This window comes from Malus domestica, chromosome 05, assembly GCF_042453785.1.
Source record: "Malus domestica chromosome 05, GDT2T_hap1".
In the NCBI taxonomy this organism is placed as follows: Eukaryota; Viridiplantae; Streptophyta; class Magnoliopsida; order Rosales; family Rosaceae; genus Malus; species Malus domestica.
The window spans coordinates 25,229,790-25,256,690 of record NC_091665.1 but is presented as its reverse complement, the minus strand read 5'-3'; the positions used below and the strand labels follow the sequence as shown (position 1 = coordinate 25,256,690).

Genomic DNA, 26,901 nt, shown 5'->3' with positions numbered 1-26,901 from the left:
ATACTTAGGGCCTCCGTATTTAGATCTCGTATAAATACTCGGGGGACTCGAATGTAATCATGTAATAAATGGAGGGGCAAATATGTAATAAGTAAGGAGTCCTTATTCTATAAAAAGGCATCCTCACCCTCACAAACCTAAAGTTCATCCTCACATAAGAGAGCCTCACTCTCACATTACAAAGCTCTCTCTCCCTTACCATCCTCTCACAAACAGAGAAATACAATATCAGTGTGGATGTAGCCCAAACATTGGGGTGAACCATGATACATTTTGTGTTCTTTACTTTCTTGCAGATTCACGGTCTGATTTACGTTATTCCAAGACCCCTCCGGTTTTGTGCATCAACAGACACGATATGCTTTATGCGAAACTTTTTTCAACGATCCAACCGTCAAACTTATTTATACACACTCCGAGATTGCATACGCAAAAAATTGTAAAAAACAAACATTCAAAGATTACGTAACGGGACAAAAGTTTTCGACGGTTATAAACGAAAAATCACAATTTAACGGTTTATTTTAGCTTTGATTTTAATAATTTTTTACAACTACACTCCTCGACCCTATAAGAATGCAATGAATAAATTTGATCTTCAATTTAAAATATTTACACTAGTGGATACCACAAAATCTTATTTTATACTTAATGAAAGTATAACATTAACTCTTAAGTGTTTATTTAATCTACTATTTTGACGCGGTACACATTCTATGAAACTTTTTTTCAATGATCTAACCGTCAAACTTGTTTGTACACACTCTAAGATCGCATACCTAAAAAATCACAACGAACAAACATTCAGAGATTAGGTAACAGAATAAAAGTTTTCGACGGTTATAAACGAAAAATCATAATTTAACGGTTATTTTAGCTCCGATTTTGATGATTTTTTACAGCTACACTCCTCGACCCTATAAGAATGCATGGAATGAATTCGATCTTCAATTTAAAATATTTACATTAGTGGATACCACATAATCTTATTTTATACTTAATGGAAGTATAATATTAACTCTAAGTGTTTGTTTAATCTACCGTTTTGACGCGATATGCATTATCCGAAACTTTTTTCAACGATCCAACCGTTAAACTTATTTGTACACACTCCGAGATTGCATACGTAAAAAATCATAAAAAACAAACATTCAGAGATTACGTAACGGGACAAAAGTTTTCGACGGTTATAAAAGAAAAATCACAATTTAACAGTTTATTTTAGCTCCAATTTTAATGATTTTTTACAGCTACACTCCTCGACCCTATAAGAATGCAATGAATAAATTTGATCTTCAATTTAAAATATTTATACTAGTGGATACCACAAAATCTTATTTTATACTTAATGGAAGTATAACATTAACTCTTAAGTGTTTATTTAATCTACCGTTTTGACACGGTACACATTCTACGAAACCTTTTTCAATGATCTAACCATCAAACTTGTTTGTACACACTCTGAGATCGCATACCTAAAAAATCACAACAAACAAACATTCAGAGATTAGGTAATAGAATAAAAGTTTTCGACGGTTATAAACGAAAAATCACAATTTAACGGTTATTTTAGCTCCGATTTTGATGATTTTTTACACCTACTCTCCTTGACCCTATAAGAATGCATTGAACAAATTCGATCTTCAATTTAAAATATTTACACTAGTGGATAATTTTTTATACTTAATGGAAGTATAACATTAACTCTTAAGTGTTTGTTAAATCTATCAATTTGATAGGATATGCATTCTACGAAATTAGTTTCAACGATCTAACCGCCAAATATGTTTGTATATACTCCGAGATAGCATGTGTAAAAATAAAAAATAAAACATTAAGAGATTAGGTAATGGGACCGTAAGTGAAAAAAAATATTTAAACCATTTGTTTATTTATTTTTAATAAATATAACATTTTAAAATATGAAGCAAAAGAATTGAAAAACTTACAAATTGAGGGGAAGAGAAGAGAAAGATTGAAGATGAAGAGAAAATGAGTAAAATGAAGATGAGGAAGAAAACGAAATCTGAAAGAACAACAAATTGAAAAACGTTTGGCGTAAAGTGAATTTTTGTCGGTTATAACCGACACAATACTAAAATAATAAACGCCAAAATACTAAAATAATAAAATAATCAATTTCTGTTAGTTATAACCGCCACCATTAACTTAAAAACCGCCACAAGTAACTTAAAAAACGCCAGAATCTGTCAAAAACATTTTTTTTTAAAATTTAAAAATACTGTCGGTTATAACTGACATGAGTTTTATAATGTCCACCAGGAATTTATGTCGGATATAACTGACAAGATTTTTCTAACATCCGCCAGAAATTTATGTCGGATATAACCGACATGATTTTTATAATAGCCGCCACTAATTAAATAATGTGTCGGATATAATCTATCCGACAGTATTTTTCTAAATCCGCCACCATCATCCGCCACATAAAGCTAATATTGTAGTAGTGTCATGGGGAATGTTTTCATGTTTTGTGGAAGTTTCAAATATCTTCCTTTCTTTTAAGCATACCTGATTGGCAGAAAACAAATAAAAGCCTTTGAATTTTATAGAAGAGAGCCTCCTCCGACGATCCTTCAGTTCCTTAACTTCTGGCAAGAGCATGTTAATAATATTTGTAGGTCTATTTAACTGAACTATTCTAGGGGAATAGAGAGGGGAGGGCGACGACAATAAGAGAGATAAGAGAGATTTAATTGTGAGGTGTGTATTGTATCACCCTATTGTGCCTTTATTTATAGTAGTAGGATATGTTAAATCCTTACCCTTCTAGGATTACAACTTTAATAGGATATTAACCACTAAAGAGAATATTCAAAGATATCCCCATATACACTAGGATTTACACAATCACATTCCTATTCTAAATATGATTGCAACAAGATTATATTTGTTTTTTGGTTTTATTTTTCAGTAATGATAACTTGGGAATATTATAAATTACATGGGTGTTCAAAGAAATATGTAAACTTAATTGTGGATGTCCAAAGAAATAGGGTGTTCAAAAATATAAATTGGTCACGAAGTATTACAGTCTATTGTTGTTTCTCTTCATTTGTAAATGAGAGATCTTAGGTTTGATTCTCACTAAAGACAAATTTAAACCATATTATTGTTAGCCCATTGTAAAGCTTAACCCACTCCCCTACCCCTTTAATGTAGATTAGTGCAGATAATGTAGTTTATTAAGAGAATATTAAAAAAAAAAGATATAAATTGGTTGTAAAAAAACAACCATTAGGAAATGCTACTACAAAAAATTTCAATATTTGGTCATGAACAAGGCACATAAGCCTTTCAAACATACGGCCCAACCATAAGCAACAATCAAAGAGTAATAACCATAAAAGGGTTCCCGCAAAGAGGCCCAATTATAAGCAACATGAAATTTACATCCCATAAGTTAATAGTTCTAGCAAAAAAAGGAGACAAAGAAATCTAATTTTTGGTGTCTACTGAACTATATGTGTATTTAATGAACTAGTGACAAACATCCTTTAAGCTCATTTCCAGCGCCCATGATCACAGTGAGAGCAACCCTCTTGTGCAATGTCACTGATTTGAACCTTTGTGTCATATATCATCCCGGGCTTCCAGTTAACGGGAAGCACATTCGGTGCCCAAACTGTCTTCCCATCGTACCCAGCCGTCACCACAAACCGGAATTGTAGCGCCCCAGCTGGAACCCTACTCGTGTCCCAGATCGCACCGTGGTTTCGAGATAGGAAACTCCAATTTGAAGATCCAACCTGAGCAACATCTATGCCTACAATTTCTGTCTGACCACCTTGGTACAAAAGTTTGATTGCCAAGTAATGTGGCTTTTGGCTTGATTCTTCCACACGTAAGGATAAATTTTGGTTCTTGTACTCACATGGTACCCTGTTACAAGAGAGGAACAAACAAAAAATTCAGTAAATTAATTAAATAACTTTAATATTGGGTACGTTTTTTACTGTTACTAGCATAAATGTGCCTGAATTTTTTGTCTGGAAGGCCCTATTATTTTAAGTACTGATCCAAAAAATGGGGTCGGTGCGACAAAAACCTATATGATTTTCTGGACAGGCCAGATTGATCACTTTTCAAATCTAATTTTAGGTAGGAGTTTTGATCAACTAAGAAGGTTTCTAAATTCAGAAAAAAGATTAATTAAGTTTCTGATTAATTTTTTTTTTCTTGGATACGCTTACCTCTTATACTCCACATCCACAATGCCACGTCTCAAAATGTCTTGCCCCAAACCCTTTTGAGCCATGGCCGCAAAAGCTCTGCTGCTGAGAACAAAATCCGTTTGGCTGCCTTGGTTCAGATCAGTCAAAGTTACTATAGTCCCCTGTTTTGTACAAAGAGTTGTGTTCTTGCATCTTATCTGTCAACAAAATCCAAATCATTAAAATGCGCATAGAAATTCAGTTATCAAAATAGGAAAATTGGTAGAGACTCGAGTTTGGCAAGTTTGCTAGAACAGTGTGTGCGCCTCTTGAACTTCAGTTTGAAATTTTCATTTCGTAGGATAGAGTAGTTCAGACTATTGCCTGCCTTACGTAAAGTAAGAATGTTGAGTTAGGTTTATGTGTTACCTGAAAGCATGCACCACAACCAGCTCCACCTTTGAAAAGGGAAGGAACACCAGCTGCAAGGTGTCCGCCACTAAATCCCAACGCCAAGGAGCCATACCCACAAGCCCCAGCTGCATTAAATCCACAAAACAAAATTAACCCACTTCATAATTCACAAAACCATCAACTGGGTTTTAATCAAAATTAGAATTTAAATAAAGGGTAGAGATTAGAGAGATTAATGATTGATCATGATATTACATGAAAGTGCAGAGGATTTGGAGAAGAAGGCTGCCTTGGATTGCTTCACACAGCGATCACAAGCGGTTGCAGAGGAGATTAGGAAGAAGAAGAGGAAGCAAATAAACACAGACATTGTATTCTTTTTTAATCAGAATTCAGAAGGTTATGAGAAAAGGAAGAGAAAGTTATGAGGAAGGAGGAGAAAGCCATGGGATTTATAGAGAGCACAAAGCTTAGAAAGGTGAGTGCAGTGCAGGACACGACTGTGGAGGACAGGTCAACATGTGCTATAAAAAGATTTGGAGTTTTTTATTATTATTTTTATTTTAAGAGGGAAAGAGAGAGGCAAATGCTGAAATGCAGGACAAAGAGCAATTGCACCGACTCTTTTAGGTCTTTGTTTGTTGTGTGTAAACATGAGAATTGTGCTGCCTATGCAGTTATGTGTCATTTATGCAGGCTACATGGTGGAACCCTATAGTTTTGTGAGGGACTGCACTCTGAGGACATTTCTTATAATTTTTTCCACTCTTCACATTCTCATACTTTTTGAGAATTGGGAAGAAAAAGGGTATTTTGTATATACAACCAATAATTGTTTATTTTTAGCTATGCCTTTAAAACTCTATTATTTCTTAAAATTCAAAATTCGTACTTTGACTTGTGGACTCTCTCTTCTCCTTGAAACTTATAGATCGCCTCCTAAATTATATGTGAAACGCAACACCCAATAAAACTATGCTGCATGTGCAATAAATTTGATTGTAAATCTCTATTATGTGTCTATGTCAACAATTAGAGAATATAAGTTTAAAAGAAATTAAAGAGATGAAAAAAATAAAATAGAAATTGATTGGCTTGGCTCACCCAATCTAAAGCAATGTGGAGCGGATTTCAAGTTTTCTAGAGACGACTTTCAAGTTTCATGGAGCAAAATGGGATAAAAATCGAGTTTCAGAGGGCAAAGGGAAGCGAATTTTGAATTTCAGGAAATAAAGTGGCGACGTTTGAGTTTTAGGGATCAAAATGAGATTAAAATTAAGTTTCAGGGATGTAGCTAAAATTAAGCCACCAATAATAAACATTCTAAATAATTAATATATATATATATATATAGTTTCTTGCATTTGGATTTGCATATATTTTTAGAGCCTAAATCTGAGGAGAGAGTCCTTCTGTCTTTCTTGTCACCAGACTGTATATACGTGATAGGAGATATAGTCGGCTGACAGTGTACGTGTGGTGGCACACAATATTTTGTCATGGTTGAGGGAGGGTGGCATTTTCTGTGATCTCATAGACATGCTTATGTGTATGCAAGGCCCCAAATTATGAAACAAAATGGAAATTTTATCCAAAAGAAAAAAGAAGAATATAAAGGAAAGAAACGTGTGAGATTAATTGATTAGATGGTCGGTACGATGATTTGATTCCTTTTGAGTGAGTGGAGAAGATAGGAACAAATTAAGGCCTACGGAAATCCCACTTGTCATGCAAGAAATGAATACTGCCAAGCCTATCGCAGCCTAAGGTTAACCGAACTATATAATATAGCAAAGGGAATTAGGGGGACCGCTTTTCTTGTAGATTAATTGATTAGATGGTGATGAAACAGATAACATGATGCATTGGTGAATATCATATGTCTCACAAAGTTAGAGAAAATATACATATCGTAATGAAACACCACCATTTAGTTAAGGGTGAAGCAGTGTATAAATTTGATGTCATTGTGGCCTTGTAGTCCCAAATTCGCTTCAAAATTTATATCAAACATACAAAGTTACGAGTAATTGTTCATAAACTTTTTTGCAATTGCCCCCTCCCCAAAATTACCAAATCTAACTCCATTGCTACGCATAGGTTGTTTGGTTCGTCAAAGCGACTAATACACTTGTTATGATTTATACATTAATATAGGTACACGTACACGTATTATAACGTCAGTAAATAAGTTATACAAATATTATTGAATTAAAATAATGAGTTTAGTTTCAAATTCCAAGGACTTAAAAATGCTAATTAAGTTGCTAACCACAGAGTTTCTTTTATTTTGCACCGTCACCGACCTTTCACCGTGTAATGTTCTTTTTTTTTCCTTCTTCGAAGTCAACAGGTTGCGAGTATTATTTCAATCCATCCATTTCAAAAAACAGCTGCATATTGCATCGTCATTCATCATTACCCACTAGCCTTCAACGATGGGGCTCTCACTGTATGCCACTACGATATGAATCATCAAGCCAAAGCTGTTTGGTCCCACCTGCCTGAAAATGGTGCTTCTAATTAGAACTTAGGCATATGCCCTCAGTAATTCGTAAATTAACGATTAGATTTTAGGATTATGTTAGAAAAACTAAATTTGCAAACTAATGATATTTCATTAATGAGAAATAAACACGTACGGGTTATTTGACACATAATTAAGGGTAATGCTAGAGAGATCACAATTTTTTTTAAAACTAAATAATGTTGTTGTAAATAATTGGATTATTACATAAGTGTCGATTAACGTGCTTGTTTCTTATTGGTGACACATTATTTGGTTTACAAATTTAGTTTAAAAATTTGCTCTCTCTAACATTACCCTTTAATCTATAATCCAATCATATACAACTACATCGTTTAGTTTGCAAACATGATTTAACAAATTTAATCTTTCTAACATTACTTTAAATTTTATATATAGAGATAATAATTTTTTGCACCACGGTTAGATTTTACATGAAATTTGTACCACTTAGTAGTATGTACTATTGTAGCTGGACCCTTCATATGTAATAATCTAATTATTTTCACAATATAATTTCAGTTTGTTATGTGTGTAAAAACATTTTCTTTTTAATTTAAACATGATTTGAAGATATATATGTCTAGAGTTCCAATTTTTTTTTTATTGGGAGAGTTCGAGACTGCCGACTTATGGAGTGTTTACACGATGACAATAGAATAAAGTGGCTGTAAATGAAGGCGTGTGAGGCTCTTTTTCTCTGTGCGGGGATTTTACTTTTTACCAAGTGATCATCCGTAAAAGGTTTTTTTTTTTTTTTTTTTTAACCGTCTCTTTTAGCATGCCATGCTAGGTACCCTGTTTGAAGTTTTCTCAAGTAATGTAATCTTAATTTTTTTTTTCTTCCAAAAGTATCTTATTCATCTTCAAATGAAGGAAATGGTAGATAACAATACTTCTATTCATTAAATAACAATAGAAAATGGTGTTTTTTAATATTATTAAGGCAAGGAGAGTTCGAATTATTATAATAATTTAAAGGATGAAAAATTTTCAAATAAGATAAAAACCTAACACATGAATTAATACAATAATTTAAAGGATAGAAAAATATTGTATCATATGTAATGCTTCTAATTTTTGGGCACAACTTCGAAACGTCACAAACCATGTGACGTCTTGTGGAGGAAATCGCTGAATCAAATGTAATCAGATGATTGTAAGAAAACTAAACAAACTAAACTTATAAAATATGGGATGCAAGTTCATATGAAATTAGTGCTGCTTTTTTTTTCTTTCTTTTTTTTGCGTTGGACCCCCCTCTCTCTCTCTCTCTCTGAATTCGTATAAAAAAAACATTATGAAAATTAAGTCAAAGTCATGCTCTCAGAACATGATTTTAACGCCCTGGTCCACGCACATGTGCCAAAGTTCATAACCAGTGTGATTAAGAACATAATTATATATACATAACCCAAATTGGCATTGAACGAAAAATATTTGAATGTGACAGGCACACCGCTACATGATATTAATCGATATGTTATATACGAGTAGATGACTTGTGTAACAATGCGAATAAATTGTCACGTCCCGATCCCGACATACGTCTAGGATCGACACGTGACGACACCAATTACATGTATATCTAACATACCCCGCCTCCGGGATATGGGCAAAGCACAACTCGAGATCCAAATGTGTAATAATTTTTAGTATATTTTATGGCTGCATCTAACCTCCTCGTTAGACTGCTTACGTACCCTAAATATGAATTAAGCCATTCATAGTTCATTATTCACTACGCTCGAACATTCATCACATATCTCACTATGTCTCAACATAATACCACAATTCAAGCATGTAGCACCTCAAGGAATATTCAACGAAGCACAATAATATTCTCTAGTCATTTTGCCATTCACCCACACATATGCATGCTAACACCATCCAATAATCACACCAATCAATAACACATACAATACACAGAAATGCAGAGCTAGAGCCGCATAGTTTGGCCAAAGCCTACATCTTTGAAGCTGAAATCAAATCCAAGGAATCAACAAGTCAAATGATGCGATTTCGGACCACTCAACGAAATCCATCAACATCGGGTTTCAGACCACTCAACGGAACCAAGACACCAAAGGGGATTCCAGACCATTCAAAGGAATCCAAACCAGGATACGATTTCAGACCGCTCAACCGAATCATGGAGTAGAAGAGATTTTAGACCTCTCAACAAAGTCTGAGTGGATACAATTTCGGACTACTCAACTGAATCGCGAAGTACAATGCATATCAAACCACTCAATGAAATCCAAGCTGTATAAGATTCCGGATCACTCAACGGAATCGCGTATCACGAGGGATTCCGGACCTTTCAACGAAATCCAGACAAAGCAGGGAACTGAACCACTCAACGGAACCCTAACGGATAACCAGTTCCGGATCACTCAACGAAACCGAGCGGAAGGCCAAGGGACATATCAACCAAGCGGATTTAGGTAAATGTCTTGTATATTTTGTAAATAAGTGTATATTGACACATACAAAAAGTTATAATTGTATGAAATACATGAATAAAATAATAAAAGAATAATAAAATGCAAAAAAAATATTTAAGAAGTCCAAAATTTAAAAACATATTTAGCATATATACCATATAACTTAAGACATTTTAAATGACTATATCTAATTTTTAAAGATTAAAAGTAAAAATCCCATGGGTTGGGTGGTTCATAATAAAAAGAATTCAGAAAAGGTGCATATGCATCCTTCCCCATTTCATAAAGCACCACATGTGTGGTGTGACCCCTTTCCTTCAACCCTAGTTCCCATCCGACCCATGCCTCACAACAACCAAGACAGTCAGAGACTCCCAAACCAAGGAGTCCATTTTGACGCCTTGAAAACCAAAAACTTCTATTCTTTTTTATTCTTTCCTTTTCCTCATCCTTTTCGTCTTTTTTCCGTTCCCTCTTCTTCTTCTTCTTCTTCTTTTCCATTTTTCCTCTATAAATTCTCCCATTTTTTTTGTTTCCTCTTCTTTGATGGATTTCAGAGAGAGGGAGTCGCAACAGTTATGAAAGTTGTGGTGTACAGAGAGAGGAAGTCGAAGCGGCGAGAAAGCTTTTGCAATTTTGGGTATCTATTTGGAATTTCTTCCCAGCAAGCCATTTCTTCCCAGACTGCCTAAGAGCACCTAGGCGCCTAACAACTCCTCGATTTTTAGAACACTGATATCAACGACTCGAAGAAACAAACATGAATCAAGTGCTCAATTTACAAAGGCTCAACGAAATGAAACAAATTACAAGTACTAAATTTAGAATGGGTCAATGAAGCGAGAAGTGAAACAATGAAATGGGATATGAAACAAGTTTCGAAGCAACAAACCCCATAGCAATGGGTTAACGGTCCACTACTAACCTTCACATTTCATCACATCATACCAATTATGCAAATCAACCTCGTTTCAAATATGCACGTCAAATCACATATCACAATCATCATCAATACATAGGCCAAATAATGTATAATAAACATAGTTCTATGGCTAAATATATAAAAATCACATTTATATAATCAAGTCATATTGACAAATAATATTAATATAAGAAGTCAAGATAATATCCATATCACATATATTCGAGTCATTCTCTAACCAATGTAGGCCTACTAGACTTCACTTAATATCCCGTAGTACTAAATTTAGTATTTAGAACGTTTCGAGACATGTTGACCAAAAATCAACCATCGGTCCACGGTAGGGTCCACAACCCTATGAAATTTAATCTGGATGATCCACACATCATATTTTGGATCCATAACCTCCTAAGGTCCACATTATGCTCATAGAACAGCATACTAAAATCTCATCACGATCCGACTATCGGATCTCCGCCAATCTCAAATTCAAGTGGCAGCCAACGTTTGATTTTACAAACTTAGAAATCCAATTCAGGAAGATCCGTATATCAGATTCCCAATCTGTAAGCTCTTAAGGTCCTCAAATATTACGTATAATAAAATATTAAAGTTTGGTGACGATCTAACGGTCAGATCGTTGATTCGTATAATGATCAAGCGATGTATCACAATGAAACTAGGTTCAAGTAATCAAATCATGTCATACGAATATCCATTATGAAATTAGGGCATGTAATTGGACTTAGAAAGACATCGTTGGTCCATTGGCCACGCACCGCCGCAGGTGGCAATCAGCTGCCCCGACTTGCCAGAAAATTCAACTATTTCAAAAAATTACCAAATTTTACAGGAATATAGATCTCAATGATTGGAGAAAGTTTCATACCTGTGACTAAGGACAATTTGACCGGGAAAAGCTCCAAGTTGTCTCGAACCTACCAGAAACCCTAAAAAAGGTGTGTTTCGATCATCACCTCCGGTGCTCTGCCACTCCCAAACCTATTTGGGCTTTGTTCATGGCCTCTAGTGGAGTGTTTGGGTGGTGGTAATTGAAAGAAAACGTTTAACATTTGGTGGATCACCGCCGAGCTCATTCGGACTTGTCGGTGGGATCCCTCGCAAAATCAAGGCCAAACATGTCGAGTTTGATTGAAAATTGATGGGAAAGTGGCAGGGAAATGATTTGGTAGTGATTGGGAGCTTCCATTTGCTCGGAAAACGCCACGAGGGCGTCGGAAATGGACGCTGGCCGAACCGGATCGGGGTGAAAGAAACAGGTCAAGGGGAAAGGTTTTTAGTTGGGTGCCAATCACCTCTCTCCTTTCCCTCCTTGATTTCCCCTCCTATTCATCCCCTATCCTTCTCCTTTATTTTTGATTGGCCCGTGTAATCCCTCATTTCTCTTATTTTCTTTCAATCCTAGTCATCCACCTCTTTCCTTTCTCCTTTATAGCTATCCACATGGCGCTTCCAGATTATGGTCAAATGACCATTTCGACCCTAACTTTATTCGTTATAACTCCGTTTCACAAACGGTTTGCGCCTACACATTCGTGAGATTGAGCTCTATTCGAAAATATAAATTGTGACCTCGAACGATCTACGAATTTTAAATGATTAATTTCTTAACTTCACTCTTCGTAATTAGTCTAATTTAAAAATCTAAATATAAATAACTTAATAAAATTTCCAAAATAATAAAAAAATCTCAATAATATAAATACGTAGATTATAACAATGAAATCCAGGAATGAGATTTCACATAAATTGTGAGCGGTTCGAAGTATTTCACATCGCATTTTCCTTACTCATGGTTTTGTCATTAAGTTGATGTATTTCGTCACCTCTACGGTGAGGTTTTATCATCAATTTAGTGATGGTCATCGCATTTCCATCCTTAGTTGGAAGGCTAATCGGGTTAGAATGTGTCAGTTAGGTATCGCTACATGACGGTTAATTACAACAAAGAAAACAAACGAGTACAATGCAAACTGCATATACAACATAGTTGAACCTCTTCAAAGATAGAAGGCGTTGTGACTTTAAACTTTCCATTTCAGAGAGTTCTAAGATGATGTCCAACTGTGCTTTTTCGAGTGCATTTGACAAATTTTCAGGTTTCATCCCACCTGCCTGAGCAAAATTAGGCTTTCCACCCCCTCCACCACTACAAAACTTAGCAATAGGCCCTATGAACTTCCCTGCATGCATTCCCAACTGGACAACCCCTGGGGTGAATGCAGCAACCCAAGGACATATTTCCAATTTCGTAGGCCTTCTCATAATTGGTCTGATCAAGTGTTTTCGAGTTGTTCGGAACCTCCTGAAGGATGCGAGCAATACGCTCGAGGCCAAGCCCGGTATCTATATTCTTCTCTTTTTAAGGGCTCTAGTGAACCATCATCCTTCTTCTTGAATTCCATGAAAACTAGATTGTAGAACTCTTTAAGAATATGGTGTCATCGTTGAGATCCTGAAAAACAAATTAATCCTGAACGTAAGTAAAGAAAAAAGCCTACAAAGTAATTCAGAATTTAAACCTTTCCTTCCAACTAAAACAAAATTTTACTGAAAACCAACCACATACAGCATCTGATGTATCCCCTTTCTGGTTGGAAGTCAAAACACACCTCAGAGCAGGGGCCGCAAGGACCGGTGACCTCACTGTTGGATTATGTGGCCAAGTGGCCATATACTTTAGAATAAACAAACCAAAAGTGGACAACATATTTCCTTGTTTTGGGGAAGAAAATATGGGTTGCTTTTTTTTTGTTTACCACCCGTGAGTTTTGGCTCCTTAATAATGGAGGGTTTGGTTGCTTTCTTCCATTTCGGTTGTGTGGTAGAGAGAGAGAGAGAAGAGAGCTGCTGCCCTTTTGTTTTAGAGGAGAAAAATAGAGAGAAAAATTCAGAGAGCCCAAAAGGAAGAACAAGTTGCTGCTTCAATTGGTTAGTAATCATCCACCAAAGTAATTGTTGTTGTAATAGCTTTGAGCTATATGTATAGAGAAGAAATTATTCATTATATTTCTTTCTCTATTTGTTTCTTTGGTGTGTGAGAGCTATTGGGTGTATTGGGCTTTTGGGTTGTGAGATTGCCAACACTTTGTAAACTCCCATTTGGTTGATAGTGGATTATTGGGTGAACTCCTACTGCTCCGAGGACGTACTCCAGTTACACTGACTGTGGAGGAACCTCGTTAAAATCTTGGTGTCTTTTCTATATTGTTCTTGCATTTCATTTGATATATTTTCTGTGGGTTACAAAGAGTTGGTTCTAAAAGGTTTGGTGCTATCCTAGCACAACAATTGGTATCAGAGCACTGGTTGCTCTTGGGTACTGTCTAGTTTCCAAAGATGTCAGACGGGCAAGATGAAAATCCTTTTGGAAGCAGCTCCGGGTTTGCCAGAACTACGGTGCAAAATGCAAAGTTCGAAGTGGAAAAGTTTGATGGCACAAACAACTTCGGGATGTGGCAATGTGAGGTAAAAGATGTGTTGGCTCAACAAGATCTACTTGCTGCTTTGGGAGAGAAGCCGGAAGCTATGTCGAAGCCGGAATGGGAGAAATTAAATTTGTGGGCTTGCTCTTCAATTCGGTTGTGCCTTGCAAAAACTCAGAAGTATTTTGTGATGCGGGAGACATTGGCAAGTGTGTTGTGGCAAAAATTGGAAGACAAGTATATGACGAAGAGTGCAGAGAACTGGCTACACTTGAAGAAAAAGCTCTACCGCTTCCAATACAAAGAAGGTACAAAAATGATTAGACACCTTGATGCTTTTAATAAGTTGATTGCCGACTTGTTAAATTTAGATGAGGATATTAAGGATGAAGATAAGGCCTTAATATTGTTGAATTCCTTGCCGGACTCTTATGAGCATTTTGTTACCACTATTATGCATGGTAAAGAAACTGTGAAATTTGAAGATGTGTCAAATGCCTTGATGAATTATGAAATGAGGCATAGAGATAAAAATCATGATAGTACCTCAGAAGCTTTATTTGTTAGAGGTAGATCATCGGAGAGGAGGTCATCTTCTAGCAGGAAAAAATCACAGTCTCGACCTAGAGGAAACTCTAAAGGTAGAAAACCTTTGGAAAAGGATGAATGTGCCTTTTGTCATAATAAGGGCCATTGGAAGAAAGATTGTCCTAAATTGAAGACCAAAGGCAAAGAAAGTTCTGAAGCTAATGTTGCTGAGGTTGAAACAGATTTTTCTGATTTTGCTTTAACCACTTCCTCATCATTTGATTGTGCTACTAAGTGGGTGTTGGATACGGGTTGTACTCATCATATGACTCCTCACAAGGATTGGTTTTCAAGCTTGAAAGAGTTTGATGGCGGTGTTGTGTTCATGGGAGATGACAATCCTTGCACAACAAAAGGGATTGGTACAGTTCGTTTGAAGTTGCATGATGGCATGGTTAAAGAGTTGACAGGTGTTCGGTATGTACCGAATTTGAAGAAAAATCTTATTTCTTTGGGAACTTTGGAAGCCAAGGGCTTCAGATTTCATTCAGATGGGCAGACATTGAAGGTGACTTATGGTGCACTTGTTGTGATGAAAGCTCCTCGATGTGGCCATTTGTATTTATTGCAAGGAAGCACTGTGACAGGTGAAGCATCTGTAGTCTCAGAAAATATGGGCACATCCGATTATGTTACTACTAGATTGTGGCATATGAGATTAGGCCATGCCGGTGAGAAAGCTCTACAAGGGCTTGTGAAACAAGGTCTTCTAAAAGGTGCCACGACTTGTAAGCTTGATTTCTGCGAGCATTGTGTCTTGGGGAAGCAAACTAGAGTGAAGTTTGGTACTGCTGTACATCAGACGAAGGGCATTCTTGATTATGTGCATTCGGATGTTTGGGGTCCTACAACGACTCCCTCTTTGAGTGGTAGACATTGGTTCGTGACCTTTGTTGATGATTATTCAAGAAGGTCTTGGGTCTACACTATGAAGCACAAGAGTGAGGTGTTAAGCATTTTCTTGGGTTGGAAGAAAATGGTTAAGAACCAGACTGGGAGAAAGATTAAGATTTTGAGATCGGATAATGGTGGTGAATACACATCCGATCCTTTCTCTAAAGTTTGCAAAGAGGAAGGAATTGTGAGACATTTCAGTGTTCGGGGAACTCCACAACAAAATGGAGTTGCAGAAAGATTGAATCGAACCTTACTTGAGAAGGTTAGATGTATGTTGTCTCAGTCGAGTTTAAGCAAGTCATTTTGGGCAGAGGCAGTTAATTATGCATGTCACATCATCAACCGGTTACCCTCAGCTGCTTTCAGGGTAAGACACCAATGGAGGTATGGACTGGAAAACCTTCTTCTGATTATGACTATATCCGTATTTTTGGTTCACCTGCTTATTTTCATGTGACTGAAAATAAACTTGATCCTAGAGCCAAAAAGGCTATCTTTCTTGGTTTTAGTAGTGGTGTTAAAGGTTACAGGTTGTGGTGCCCAGAGATGAAAAAACTTGTAATCAGTAGAGATGTGACATTTGATGAAGAAATTATGTACAAAGTCTCTGAGAAGAATGTGAAAGATGTCCAACAGGTGGAGCTTGAGAAAGTTGCCTCTGATACTTCAAATCCTATTTCCGCTGATGTCGAAGCCACTACAAGTGAAAAAGTTGGAGACCATGAGGATGTTGAAGAAGTTGAACTTGAAGATTCTATTCAAGTTGAAGAGCAAGTTTCACCTCAAGAGTCTATTGCCAAGAACAGAGGAAAGAGACAGATTACCAAGCCAGCTCGATATAGTGACTATGTTGCTTTTGCTCTTCCTATTATCATTGACGATATTCCATCCAATTTTGAGGAAGCCATTGAGAGTGAGGAGAAGGAGAGGTGGTGCAATGCCATGGGTGATGAGATGAATTCTCTCTTGAAGAACAAGACTTGGGAGTTAGCTAAATTGCTTAAGGGTAAGAAAGCTATCGGTTGCAAATGGGTGTATGCCAAGAAGGAAGATGCTGATGAGAAAAGCAATGTGAGATTCAAAGCAAGATTAGTTGCTAAAGGGTATGCACAAAAGGAGGGCATTGACTACAATGAAATCTTTTCTCCGGTTGTGAAGCACTCCTCAATTCGCATTATGTTAGCTCTTGTTGCACAATATGATCTTGAGCTTGTGGAACTTGATGTGAAGACGGCTTTCCTACATGGTGATTTGAATGAAGAGATTTATATGTGTCAACCGGATGGGTATACAGTGAAAGGGAAGGAGAATTTGTTTTGCAAGTTGAAGAAATCACTTTATGGCTTGAAGCAATCTCCAAGGCAATGGTATTTGAGGTTTGATAAATTTATGAGAGGCCAAAATTATTCTAGAAGTCAATATGATCATTGTGTGTACTTCAAGAAGTTGCAAGATGGGTCTTTCATTTATTTATTGATATATGTTGATGATATGTTGATTGCCTCAAAGAATGTTGAAGAGATTGAAAAATTGAAGAAGCAAATGAAGAATGAGTTTAAGATGAAGGATCTTGGTGAAGCGAAGAAGATCCTTGGCATGGAGATCACTAGAGATAGAGAGAAGGGTTTGGTCAGTTTGAATCAAAGACAATACCTTGAGAAATTGATTCGGAAGTTTGGAGTTCATGATTCAACCAAACCGGTTAGTACCCCTTTGGCTCCTCATTTTAAATTGAGTTCTCTACAGTGTCCTAAAAATGATAAAGAGAAGCTGCAAATGAAAAATATACCATATGCAAATTTGGTTGGTAGTTTGATGTATGCAATGGTATGCTCTAGACCGGATATTGCTCATGCAGTTGGCATGGTGAGTCGATATATGCATAATCCAGGTAAAGAGCATTGGCAAGTAGATAAGTGGATATTGAGATATCTCCATGGTACTCGAGATGTTGGTTTATGCTTTGAAAGGGATGACTCTGGTATTAGTCATTTTGCAGTTGGTTATGTTGATTCAGATTATGCAGGTGATTTGGATGGAAGGAAATCTACTACAGGCTATGTGTTTACTATGGCTAAAGGACCAGTTTGTTGGAGGTCCATTTTGCAGTCGTCTGTTGCCTTGTCTACTACAGAGGCTGAATATATGGCAGTTGCTGAAGCTATAAAGGAGGCCATTTGGATACATGGGCTGATTAGAGATTTGGGGGTTGATCAGAAGCAGGTGGAGGTACATTGTGATAGTCAGAGTGCCATTTATTTGGCTAAGTATCAGGTTCATCATGCGAGGACCAAGCACATAGATGTGCGTTATCACTTTGTTCGTGAAATTGTTGGTGAAGGGGAAATCATTCTCCAGAAGATTCCAACTAAAGACAACCCCGCTGATATGTTGACTAAGGTTGTTGGTGTAGCCAAGTTTGTTCACTGTTTGAACTTGGCTCACATTATGCCTATATAAAGAAGGCGTTGAGCAGTAGGAGTTTTGGAGCATTTGGCTCGGCATTAGTTGTTCTCTTGCTAGTGATTGGGAGTGTTTTTTTTTGTGTGTTGATTGTGTTGGTTGGCTTATCATGGCGTTTTCGGAACTTGGCCAAGGTGGAGATTGTTGGATTATGTGGCCAAGTGGCCATATACTTTAGAATAAACAAACCAAAAGTGGACAACATATTTCCTTGTTTTGGGGAAGAAAATATGGGTTGCTTTTTTTTTGTTTACCACCCGTGAGTTTTGGCTCCTTAATAATGGAGGGTTTGGTTGCTTTCTTCCATTTCGGTTGTGTGGTAGAGAGAGAGAGAGAAGAGAGCTGCTGCCCTTTTGTTTTAGAGGAGAAAAATAGAGAGAAAAATTCAGAGAGCCCAAAAGGAAGAACAAGTTGCTGCTTCAATTGGTTAGTAATCATCCACCAAAGTAATTGTTGTTGTAATAGCTTTGAGCTATATGTATAGAGAAGAAATTATTCATTATATTTCTTTTTCTATTTGTTTCTTTGGTGTGTGAGAGCTATTGGGTGTATTGGGCTTTTGGGTTGTGAGATTGCCAACACTTTGTAAACTCCCATTTGGTTGATAGTGGATTATTGGGTGAGCTCCTACTGCTCCGAGGACGTACTCCAGTTACACTGACTGTGGAGGAACCTCGTTAAAATCTTGGTGTCTTTTCTATATTGTTCTTGCATTTCATTTGATATATTTTCTGTGGGTTACAAAGAGTTGGTTCTAAAAGGTTTGGTGCTATCCTAGCACAACACTCACTAGTCCAAAAGTTGTCATCTTCGCCCATTCTCGTTATAGCTCAACCGGAACGCCCACACGAAGATAAAGAATTTTATTCATATTAAACGGGCGTATTAGCTCGAAAAAGACAGACAGAGCTTAAGATCAAAGCATAATGTCCATGTCCATGTACGTAAAACTAAGAATGAAAGAAGGTATAAGCAGAAAACGATTAACCAACAAGGTTAATATACAAATTATACATGACAGTAAATATAGATCGTGCCGTTTATAAACTTCAGCTCATAAGCATTTCTACTATAGAAGCGCATCAAAAACAACAAACGAACAAGGTTGATGAACAAAGTACGTGACTATTCATAAGCATCTCTACTCTTTCTCTCTCTCCTCATTTCTCTCTACAATTTCCTCCATAGTTTTATAACAAAGCTGTTTTTATCCCCTAAAAGCAAATCCTTGATCAAGTCGGAGGTTACTCGAACCAAGTGACCTAATGTTCTCAGTCCATATCCTGCTATCTTCCAATTATAGACTAACAAAATATGTAGTCTTTTCAAGTTATATAGTCATTTTGGCGATTTTGTAGTGTTCTTTATTTTAATTTGTTTTTCTACGTAATAAGATTCATAGATTTGTTTTTCTTTTCTCATATTTTAATTTGTTAACGATCTTTGCTTGGACTTGAAATCAGGACTTGCATATATTTCCAACAGAATCATCCCATTCTACAATTCCACAAAGGAAAATTAACATAGAAAACGAAAGAAAGTTACCAATTTTAAAGAGAAAATTTAATATGAAGTCAAAAGGAGTAATATTTTGATCTTTCATGTTTACTGTAAGATTTCAGGATTTCTGTGTTTTGTTATTAACCTTCAAACTTCTAACTTGCAGACCAAGAAACAAAATTATATAAAATTTAAGGTAAGTCATTATACGTATAAATAACGGGAGAGAACCCAGCAGTTTCTTTTGTATCTGTCATCAACATTTCTGGTAAGTAAACATGCTCTGAAAGAAAACCCATCAATTTTGAACTTCCCAATTCAATCCCATCTCAGGTAGGTTTTCCCTAAGCAAATGTGCAACTTTACAACTGGGACTGGTTACCTGAGCTGAGATTGATGGACCTATTTTCTATCCACGCTCTACAATATTTAACAATTTCCCCCAAAATAGACGTACCTGTATTCATTTTCCTACCGTATGACAAATAATAATTCTTTAGACTCGTCAACTAGAATCCTGATGAATGACTTTTAACTTGACTTTTCAACTGAGATGATCTCCGACCGAGCTGTTTCAAGTGCATTGGACAAATTGTCAGGCTTCCGCCCTCCTGCCTGAGCAAAGTTGGGTCTTCCACCCCCTCCACCACCGCACAAATTAGCTATGGGCCCTATGAACTTCCCGGCCTGTATTCCAAACTTGACAACCCCTGGGGTGAATGCAGCCACCAGACTTAACTTCTCGTCACCTGGACAAGAGCCCAGAATTACAGCTGCCGGATCTTCTAGCGTCTCAATCAGATATTCGGCTGCCTTTTTTAGGGAATCGGCATCAGTGTCTTCCATGGATTCAACTAGTACCCTGTGATACGATATTTTCAACAAAGAGTGCGAAAATATAAGCAAATAACAATGAGGAGGGGACTCAATTATTGAGCCACTTTTTCATGTTGGTTCAAACCAAATAAGTTAAAATAGAAAATGAGAATCAGGTAGAATACTAAATATAACTCGATTTTTACTTTCACAAGATTACGTGATTTCGTAGGCTACATGCATCCTTCAGTACTTCAATCATGAGTTTCTTATCATTTGAAGGTAGGTGGTTCAGATGAGTAAAAATAGTAGTTAAACTCCCCTAGAAAGATGGGTGCTTAATTGATAAATGGATATATATTCACAAGGCCTATGTAAATATGTAGTCAAATATGTACCTGACTTTTTGTGAAGTTCCCACAGAAATCGCTTTGCTTGCCGTGATTGATCCTTTGTAAACTGCTGCTTTTTCTCGTAAGGTAGAAGCTTCGTTTCTTTTCATCCGTAACTCCTCTAGCAGATTATCTGCCCTGTTTGTTACTTCTTCAGCTTTCACCTTCACAAAGGCAACATTAAATAATAAAATTTATTGTTCCATTAATAAGGGAAGTATTAAGCACCAAACAGCATTCGTAAACTGGAAAAGAAAAGTGAAAGAGAAAGGAAAAAGAGACAAAAAAAACACTAGAATCTAACAGTAAAGGAAAACATACTTTGAGAGTGGAACATAGTTGTTTCATGTAATAATCTCTGGCATTGACATATTCAATAAAGGCATCACCTGCCACAGCTTCTATCCGCCTTATTCCAGATGCAATACCCTGTTCTGAGATTATCTTGAACCCGCGTATTTCAGAAGTATTGCTTACATGGGTCCCACCACAAAGTTCCATGGATACGCCAGGAGCCTCTACAACTCGTACCTGCAGCAGGTCATAGTTAAGTGAAAAACTCACCAACAAATTTCACTCTGCATCGTGTTGAAATAAACACATTGTTTACGGGATCAAGAGAAGATGAGAAGCAGATTCAATATTAGAGATAAAGTAGTAAACTATACAAGTTACAGCAGTCCCGTAATACAAAAGACACTCATACCTCTTCACCATATTTCTCTCCAAACATTGCAATAGCCCCTGCTCCTTTGGCATCAGCAAGAGGCATCACTTTAGTTTGTAGCGGTGTTGCATCCCCAACCCATTTATTAACCAGACCTTCAATCTCCACAAGCTCACTGTCAGTGGTCGATGAAAGTTGAAATCAAATCTTAGACGCTCAAACGCCACCAACGAACCAGCTTGTGACGTTTCCTGACCTATAACTTTCTTAAGTGCAGACTGCAGCAAATGAGTAGCAGTATGATGAACCTGCAGCGAGCTAAACATAGTTCAGATTGCAAGCTAAAACGCCTCAGATAGAAAATATTCTAATTGATTAGTGAATACCATATAATAGGTCCATATATTGACTTTTGTAGTTGCAATTAATTCAGCTCAGAATATACCTCTCGTAGTTTTGAAGCTTGTTTAATGTTCATTATTTAGGAGGAAAAACCAATCCTGCATGTATGTTTGTACCTTAGCTCGCTGCCTTAGTTTTGCATCCACTGAGGCTTCCACTTCTCTGCCAACTTCTAGAACTCCCTCTCGGATTGTACCCTTGTGAACAAATATGTTACCCAAAGATTTTTGGACATCTATTATCTCCAAAACAGCCTTGTATTGGTTTTCACCTTGCGGAATATATAGAAATCCATGATCTCCAATTTGACCTCCTGATTCTGCAATAAATGGAGTCCTGTTCAGCAATACTTCTACTTCACTTCCTTCGGAAACTTGTAGCCTTGTAGGACAGGGTTCCCATTGACTTAAGACTTTCCCCTACAGCTGTTGCAGAAAGGGTTTCGTATCCAAGAAATTTGGTGTCTGCAACATCTGCACTATTTCCCAAGGAAAGTTTAACAGCACTATGTGCAGCCTGGGATTGACGCCCTTGGTTTTCCATTTCAATATCAAAACCATTTATATCTATACTTACACCACGTTCTTCAGCCACTTCTGCTGTTATTTCGAAAGGAAACCCATATGTGTCATACAAAAGAAATGCATCTTTTCCTGACAAGCAAGGTACAATCCCACTTTCTTTTGCACTTGATAATGACTCAACTATCATTTGGTCAAGAAATTTTTCTCCCCTCTCCAGTGTCTGCACAAATTTAAGTTCTTCCCTTTTCAACTCCTCAAAAATGCGGGGCATTCTGTCCTTCACATCCGGATATATGTGGGTGCTCAAATCTATTACTTTTCCTGCAATGGCTGGTAAAAATGCTCCTTCAAGGTTTCCCTGACCATCTCCCTTTATACCAAGTATCCTGCCAGTACGAACGGCCCTTCTAATAAGACGTCGAACGACATAACCTCGTCCAATATTTGATGGAACAACCCCACCCGATATGAGATATACAACTGCACGCATGTGATCTCATATAATCTGAAATAGGAAGAGCATTCCTACCAATGTGTTTGCTGAAAATACAAACTTAACAGATTGCAGTTTCTTAAACAAGGGCATACTTTGAGGTTCAGTTTTGACTGATCATCAGCTAGGTCATATGGTACTTTTGCCAATTCTGAGGTTTTCTCTATAATTGGATAGATCAAGTCGGTTTCATAGTTGTTTGAAACCTGCAAGAAAATCATGATTTAATTGATAATTATTGAACAAATTCATACGATACTTTTGTTGCAATCAATGCATGCTGCAGTTAACGACATGCTCTGTTGGTTTTCTTGTAAAACAGTAGAAGTATCAATTTTGCAAAGACATTTATATACATTATCATGCAAAACCAGCAAATCAACTGATACCTTCTGAAGAATGCGGTCCATACGCTCCAAGCCAAGCCCAGTATCTATATTCTTCTGTTTCAAGGGTTCAAGGGAACCATCATCCTTCTTGTTAAATTCCATAAAAACTAAGTTGTAACTCTATAAACCTCGTATCATCATTCAGAACCTGAAAAATTAAATCATCCCAAATGTAAATGAAGGAAAAATCATCGCTGTAAAGTAGTTCAGAATTTAAAACTTCTCCCCTCCAAAGAAATTTTTTGAAAACCAAATACGTACTATATCAGCATATCCCCTCTCAGGATGGAAATCGTAATAAATCTCAGAGCATGGACCACATGGACCAGGAACTCCACTAGTCCAAAAGTTGTCCTCTTCACCCATTCTCTTTATACGCTCAACAGGAATGCCCATCTGATTCAAAAGCCATGCTATGTCACATTCTGTTCTTACATTGGTTTAATTTAACATCAGTTATAGAACTAGAGATACACTTTAACAGTGAGTAGAGAACAAAAAACACCGAGTCTTATATGATATTTGTGATTGTGATACCAGAAGCATACTGCAAAGATAAAGAAAGATGTCCGTTTCATCAGAAGATACTGCATGTGGGCATAAAGGTAAAAAGAAAATGTGTGTACATTATAAAACCAACCATAAATGTTGAAAGTCAGAAGGAGATTTATCACTGGCTTGGTTTAAGATAAATGCAACATGTACATGTAAGTATAGCTAACTTGATAAAAATATGCACACTCATGAAAAGTAAAGCATAAATGAAATATAAAAGAATACCATAGGACTATTGCTAAAAGGAAAACGAGAAAAAGTACAGTTTGAGATGGGGCTTTTTTCATAGAGCACGAATGGGAAATAAGAAATCATTTTTATAACAAGGAGTTAAGATTCTTTGGAGCTTCTGTTTGCCCAAATGTAATGTATAAAGTGAATTAGGTGACAATACTATGGCTAACTACTATTCAAAGAATGAGAACAGTGATCATTCTTGAAACAATAACCAGAACTTATAAATTAACATAAATGAGCAATAAACAACATTAAGTTTTTGCATACTCTACAGTTGAAAGCTCCCATGCCCATTGGATTGCCTCCTTCTTGAAGTAATCTCCAAAACTAAAATTTCCCAGCATCTCAAAGAACGTATGATGTCGAGTTGTTCGACCTACATTCTCCACATCATTTGTACGTATGCATCTCTGTGCAGTTGTAGCACGAGGAACTTGTCTAGGAACCTGAACAGGATCTGTGAGCACCATTAGAAAAGCTAGAGATTCTCTTTCGAAAAATGTAAGAAAGCAACAAGATCAGGATGAAAACTAAACAAATTCCACACAACAGAACTATAAACATAACATAAACTAATATAGCGTACGATGTATATCACAGTACGGCAGTTCAAAAAAACCCAACTTTGGGGTTCTAATATGACGTTGATGATACACCAATAAACTGCTTTTATTACTTTACGAAAAATTTTAACTTCACAACTAACGCTGTTATGATTTCAATTGATATAATAACTATCTCATGACAGGTTCTAGAAAGTCTGTGTCATACCTGACCAAGAAATATAGGCTTGAATTGGAGCATTCCCACAATTGTTAGTAGAACTGTGGGATCATCTGGCACAAGAGAAGCACTTGGAAGAACCTTGTGAACACAGGTAGCATAAAAAACAAGGAACCGACAGTGTATGGAATCCCCACTCACAGAGAGATCCTTGGACTTACCCTCCACCAGTCCATCAGTTGCAGACTGTACAGATGCTGAAAAGTATGCAAGTAAAAACCATATCCTATGAATATAAAATCTCAACAATAATTAATAAGCTCTTAAAACAAAAATTATATAATTAGCTATGATGCACGGATACTTCTGTTTGGTCCCGTATCCCGTAGCCGATACTTGATCGGATACGATACTTGCCCGATACTCTCGGGTACTCGTCCGACACGTATTCTGGTTGATGGACACGAATTTGACATGATGGATATGCGTATCCTACATTTAGGATACACGTATCCTGCTTTTAAGATACATTTACACTTTCAAAAAAATGGTAATGAGGAAGAGAAAATTAATAGGAGGCATCTATAATTGAAAGTTGCTAAATACAAGGAGCTTCCCTCTAATTAAAACCATGAATACGACTCTCACACTTCTTCTACTGTATAAAGAGGATTAGATTTCGAAAATTTCTTCTCTAACAACTCAAATGTACTTGAATTTGAATGATGAATTATGTTTTAAAATGTATATTTTTGTTGCTATATACATTTTTATTTGCCGTATCCATAGCGTATCGTATCTTAATTTTTGGAGATTTTCCGTATCACCGTGTCGTGTCGTGTCGTATCGTATCGCCGTATTCGTATCCGTATCCATGCTTCATAGATAATTAGCCAAAGCAACCTGGTGTACTTTTAGTGCTAAAATGCATGCTCTGAATTGGTGTGACGGCACAATACCTGCAGGGAAAGATATGGGAAGAAAAGAGAGGTACGGTTGCTGTGGTAATAAAGCCTGAAATTTTTTCCAAAACACCGATGTTCAGAAACTAGTGTGTGAACATGAAGTCAATGTAAAGCACTGAACCAAACACAATGCAATAAAACATATAAATTAAAAAGTGGGACCTCTCATTGCTGATGAACAAGAATTTTTTTCCGTTTACTACATGCAGGCAAATATATAGGTTCCATATGAGTAACAGGCAAACATTAGAGGCCTCCATATAAAGGTAGCATATGGTACTCACTCCTAAAGTCCTAATACAAGAAATTGAATAACTTGCAAGAAAATGCTCCGACTACTCATCTCCTTTCAAACCTTCATTCCGATGATCTCATGTGAACGAATTAACAGAACAAATTCTCTATATATGAAATCCAAAATATATGTAAAAGTCAAGAAAATAAAATGGTTGATACATGTAACAACATCCCGGACCAATGTAGGTGTAGGGGGTCTAAAGATATATAACAAGAGCTAATTTGCGGCAACCAAAACCCATGAACAATTAGGGGATTTTGAACGAAACAAAAAGGTAGAATCAAATAGGAAAATTTCTATCAAAAGAAACTTTAAATAAAAATTAAGTGCGTGCAAAAAAGAAATCTTACGTCAAATAACAAATAGATGCTAATATAGTAATATTGCAGTGAATTTGAAGGGCAATATCAAAAGACAATCTTGCACCCAAAAAAATGGGAATAATAATTGTTCAATAAAAAAAACTCCATAGTAAGAGAGCTAATAGCACCACAAATCAAGCAAAAAAAATAAAGAACTGTAAATGGCAACCAATTTGGTTTTCGACAAGGACTGAATAACAGCAGAAAGCTCAGTAATTACTCTGAAAATCTCTGAGTTGAAAGCAAAAGATTAGAGCAGAGTTGAAGAAGAAAGTACCGGTGGAAAGGCCCAATTTACGATTTGGGTAGATGAGGAAAGTTGAACTGGGAAACAAGCTAGAAGTGGGAAGCGGAATGAGAGCTTTCCAGCCATGGCTACCGCACAAAGGCTGTGAAAGCTTCAAGCTTTCCATGGCTGCCCTGCGACTGGTGCTGAGAAATTTCAAATGGGCGTTTATATACGTTGGGGACAAGGGAGAGGATAAGGCCTTTGTAGAGTTCCACGTAATTAAGCTTTCAATTGATTTTGGTGGATTTTGGTAATGGGCCAAGGCCCAGAATAGAAGTACCCCAACACAGAAACGAACTCGATCTTTTAACTTGACTCAACTCATTCTTCAAATGAGCTTCAACTTATGTTTGGCTCAACTTAAGGAAATAAAAACACAGTAATATATATGATATCCACATTCAAACCTT

The 26,901-nt window shown here is 36.7% G+C and overlaps 1 protein-coding gene and 1 pseudogene across 1 annotated transcript; both read right to left on the bottom strand.

Moving 5' to 3' along the window:
• Window positions 1-3,233: 3,233 nt before the first annotated feature.
• On the bottom strand, window positions 3,234-5,260 carry LOC103445248 (expansin-like A1). Its single transcript, XM_008384244.4, has 4 exons — window positions 4,845-5,260; window positions 4,605-4,714; window positions 4,215-4,393; window positions 3,234-3,903 (listed from the first exon to the last, which is right to left on the bottom strand). Exons 1-4 carry the CDS (start codon window positions 4,957-4,959, stop codon window positions 3,525-3,527), a joined length of 783 nt encoding a protein of 260 aa, XP_008382466.3. The 5' UTR covers window positions 4,960-5,260; the 3' UTR covers window positions 3,234-3,524.
• A 14,299-nt stretch (window positions 5,261-19,559) lies between these two features.
• On the bottom strand, window positions 19,560-26,652 carry LOC103445279 (alanine--tRNA ligase, chloroplastic/mitochondrial-like; annotated as a pseudogene).
• Between the last annotated feature and the right edge of the window lie 249 nt (window positions 26,653-26,901).

Coding starts and splice junctions, on each gene's coding strand:
- LOC103445248 (XM_008384244.4), bottom strand. CDS start 4,959: ATGTCTGTGTTTATTTGCTTCCTCTTCTTCTTCCTAATCTCCTCTGCA. Junction 4,715..4,844: donor CAAATCCTCTGCACTTTCAT/GTAATATCATGA, acceptor GATTTAATGCAG/CTGGGGCTTGTGGGTATGGC. Junction 3,904..4,214: donor GTGGATGTGGAGTATAAGAG/GTAAGCGTATCC, acceptor CTCTTGTAACAG/GGTACCATGTGAGTACAAGA.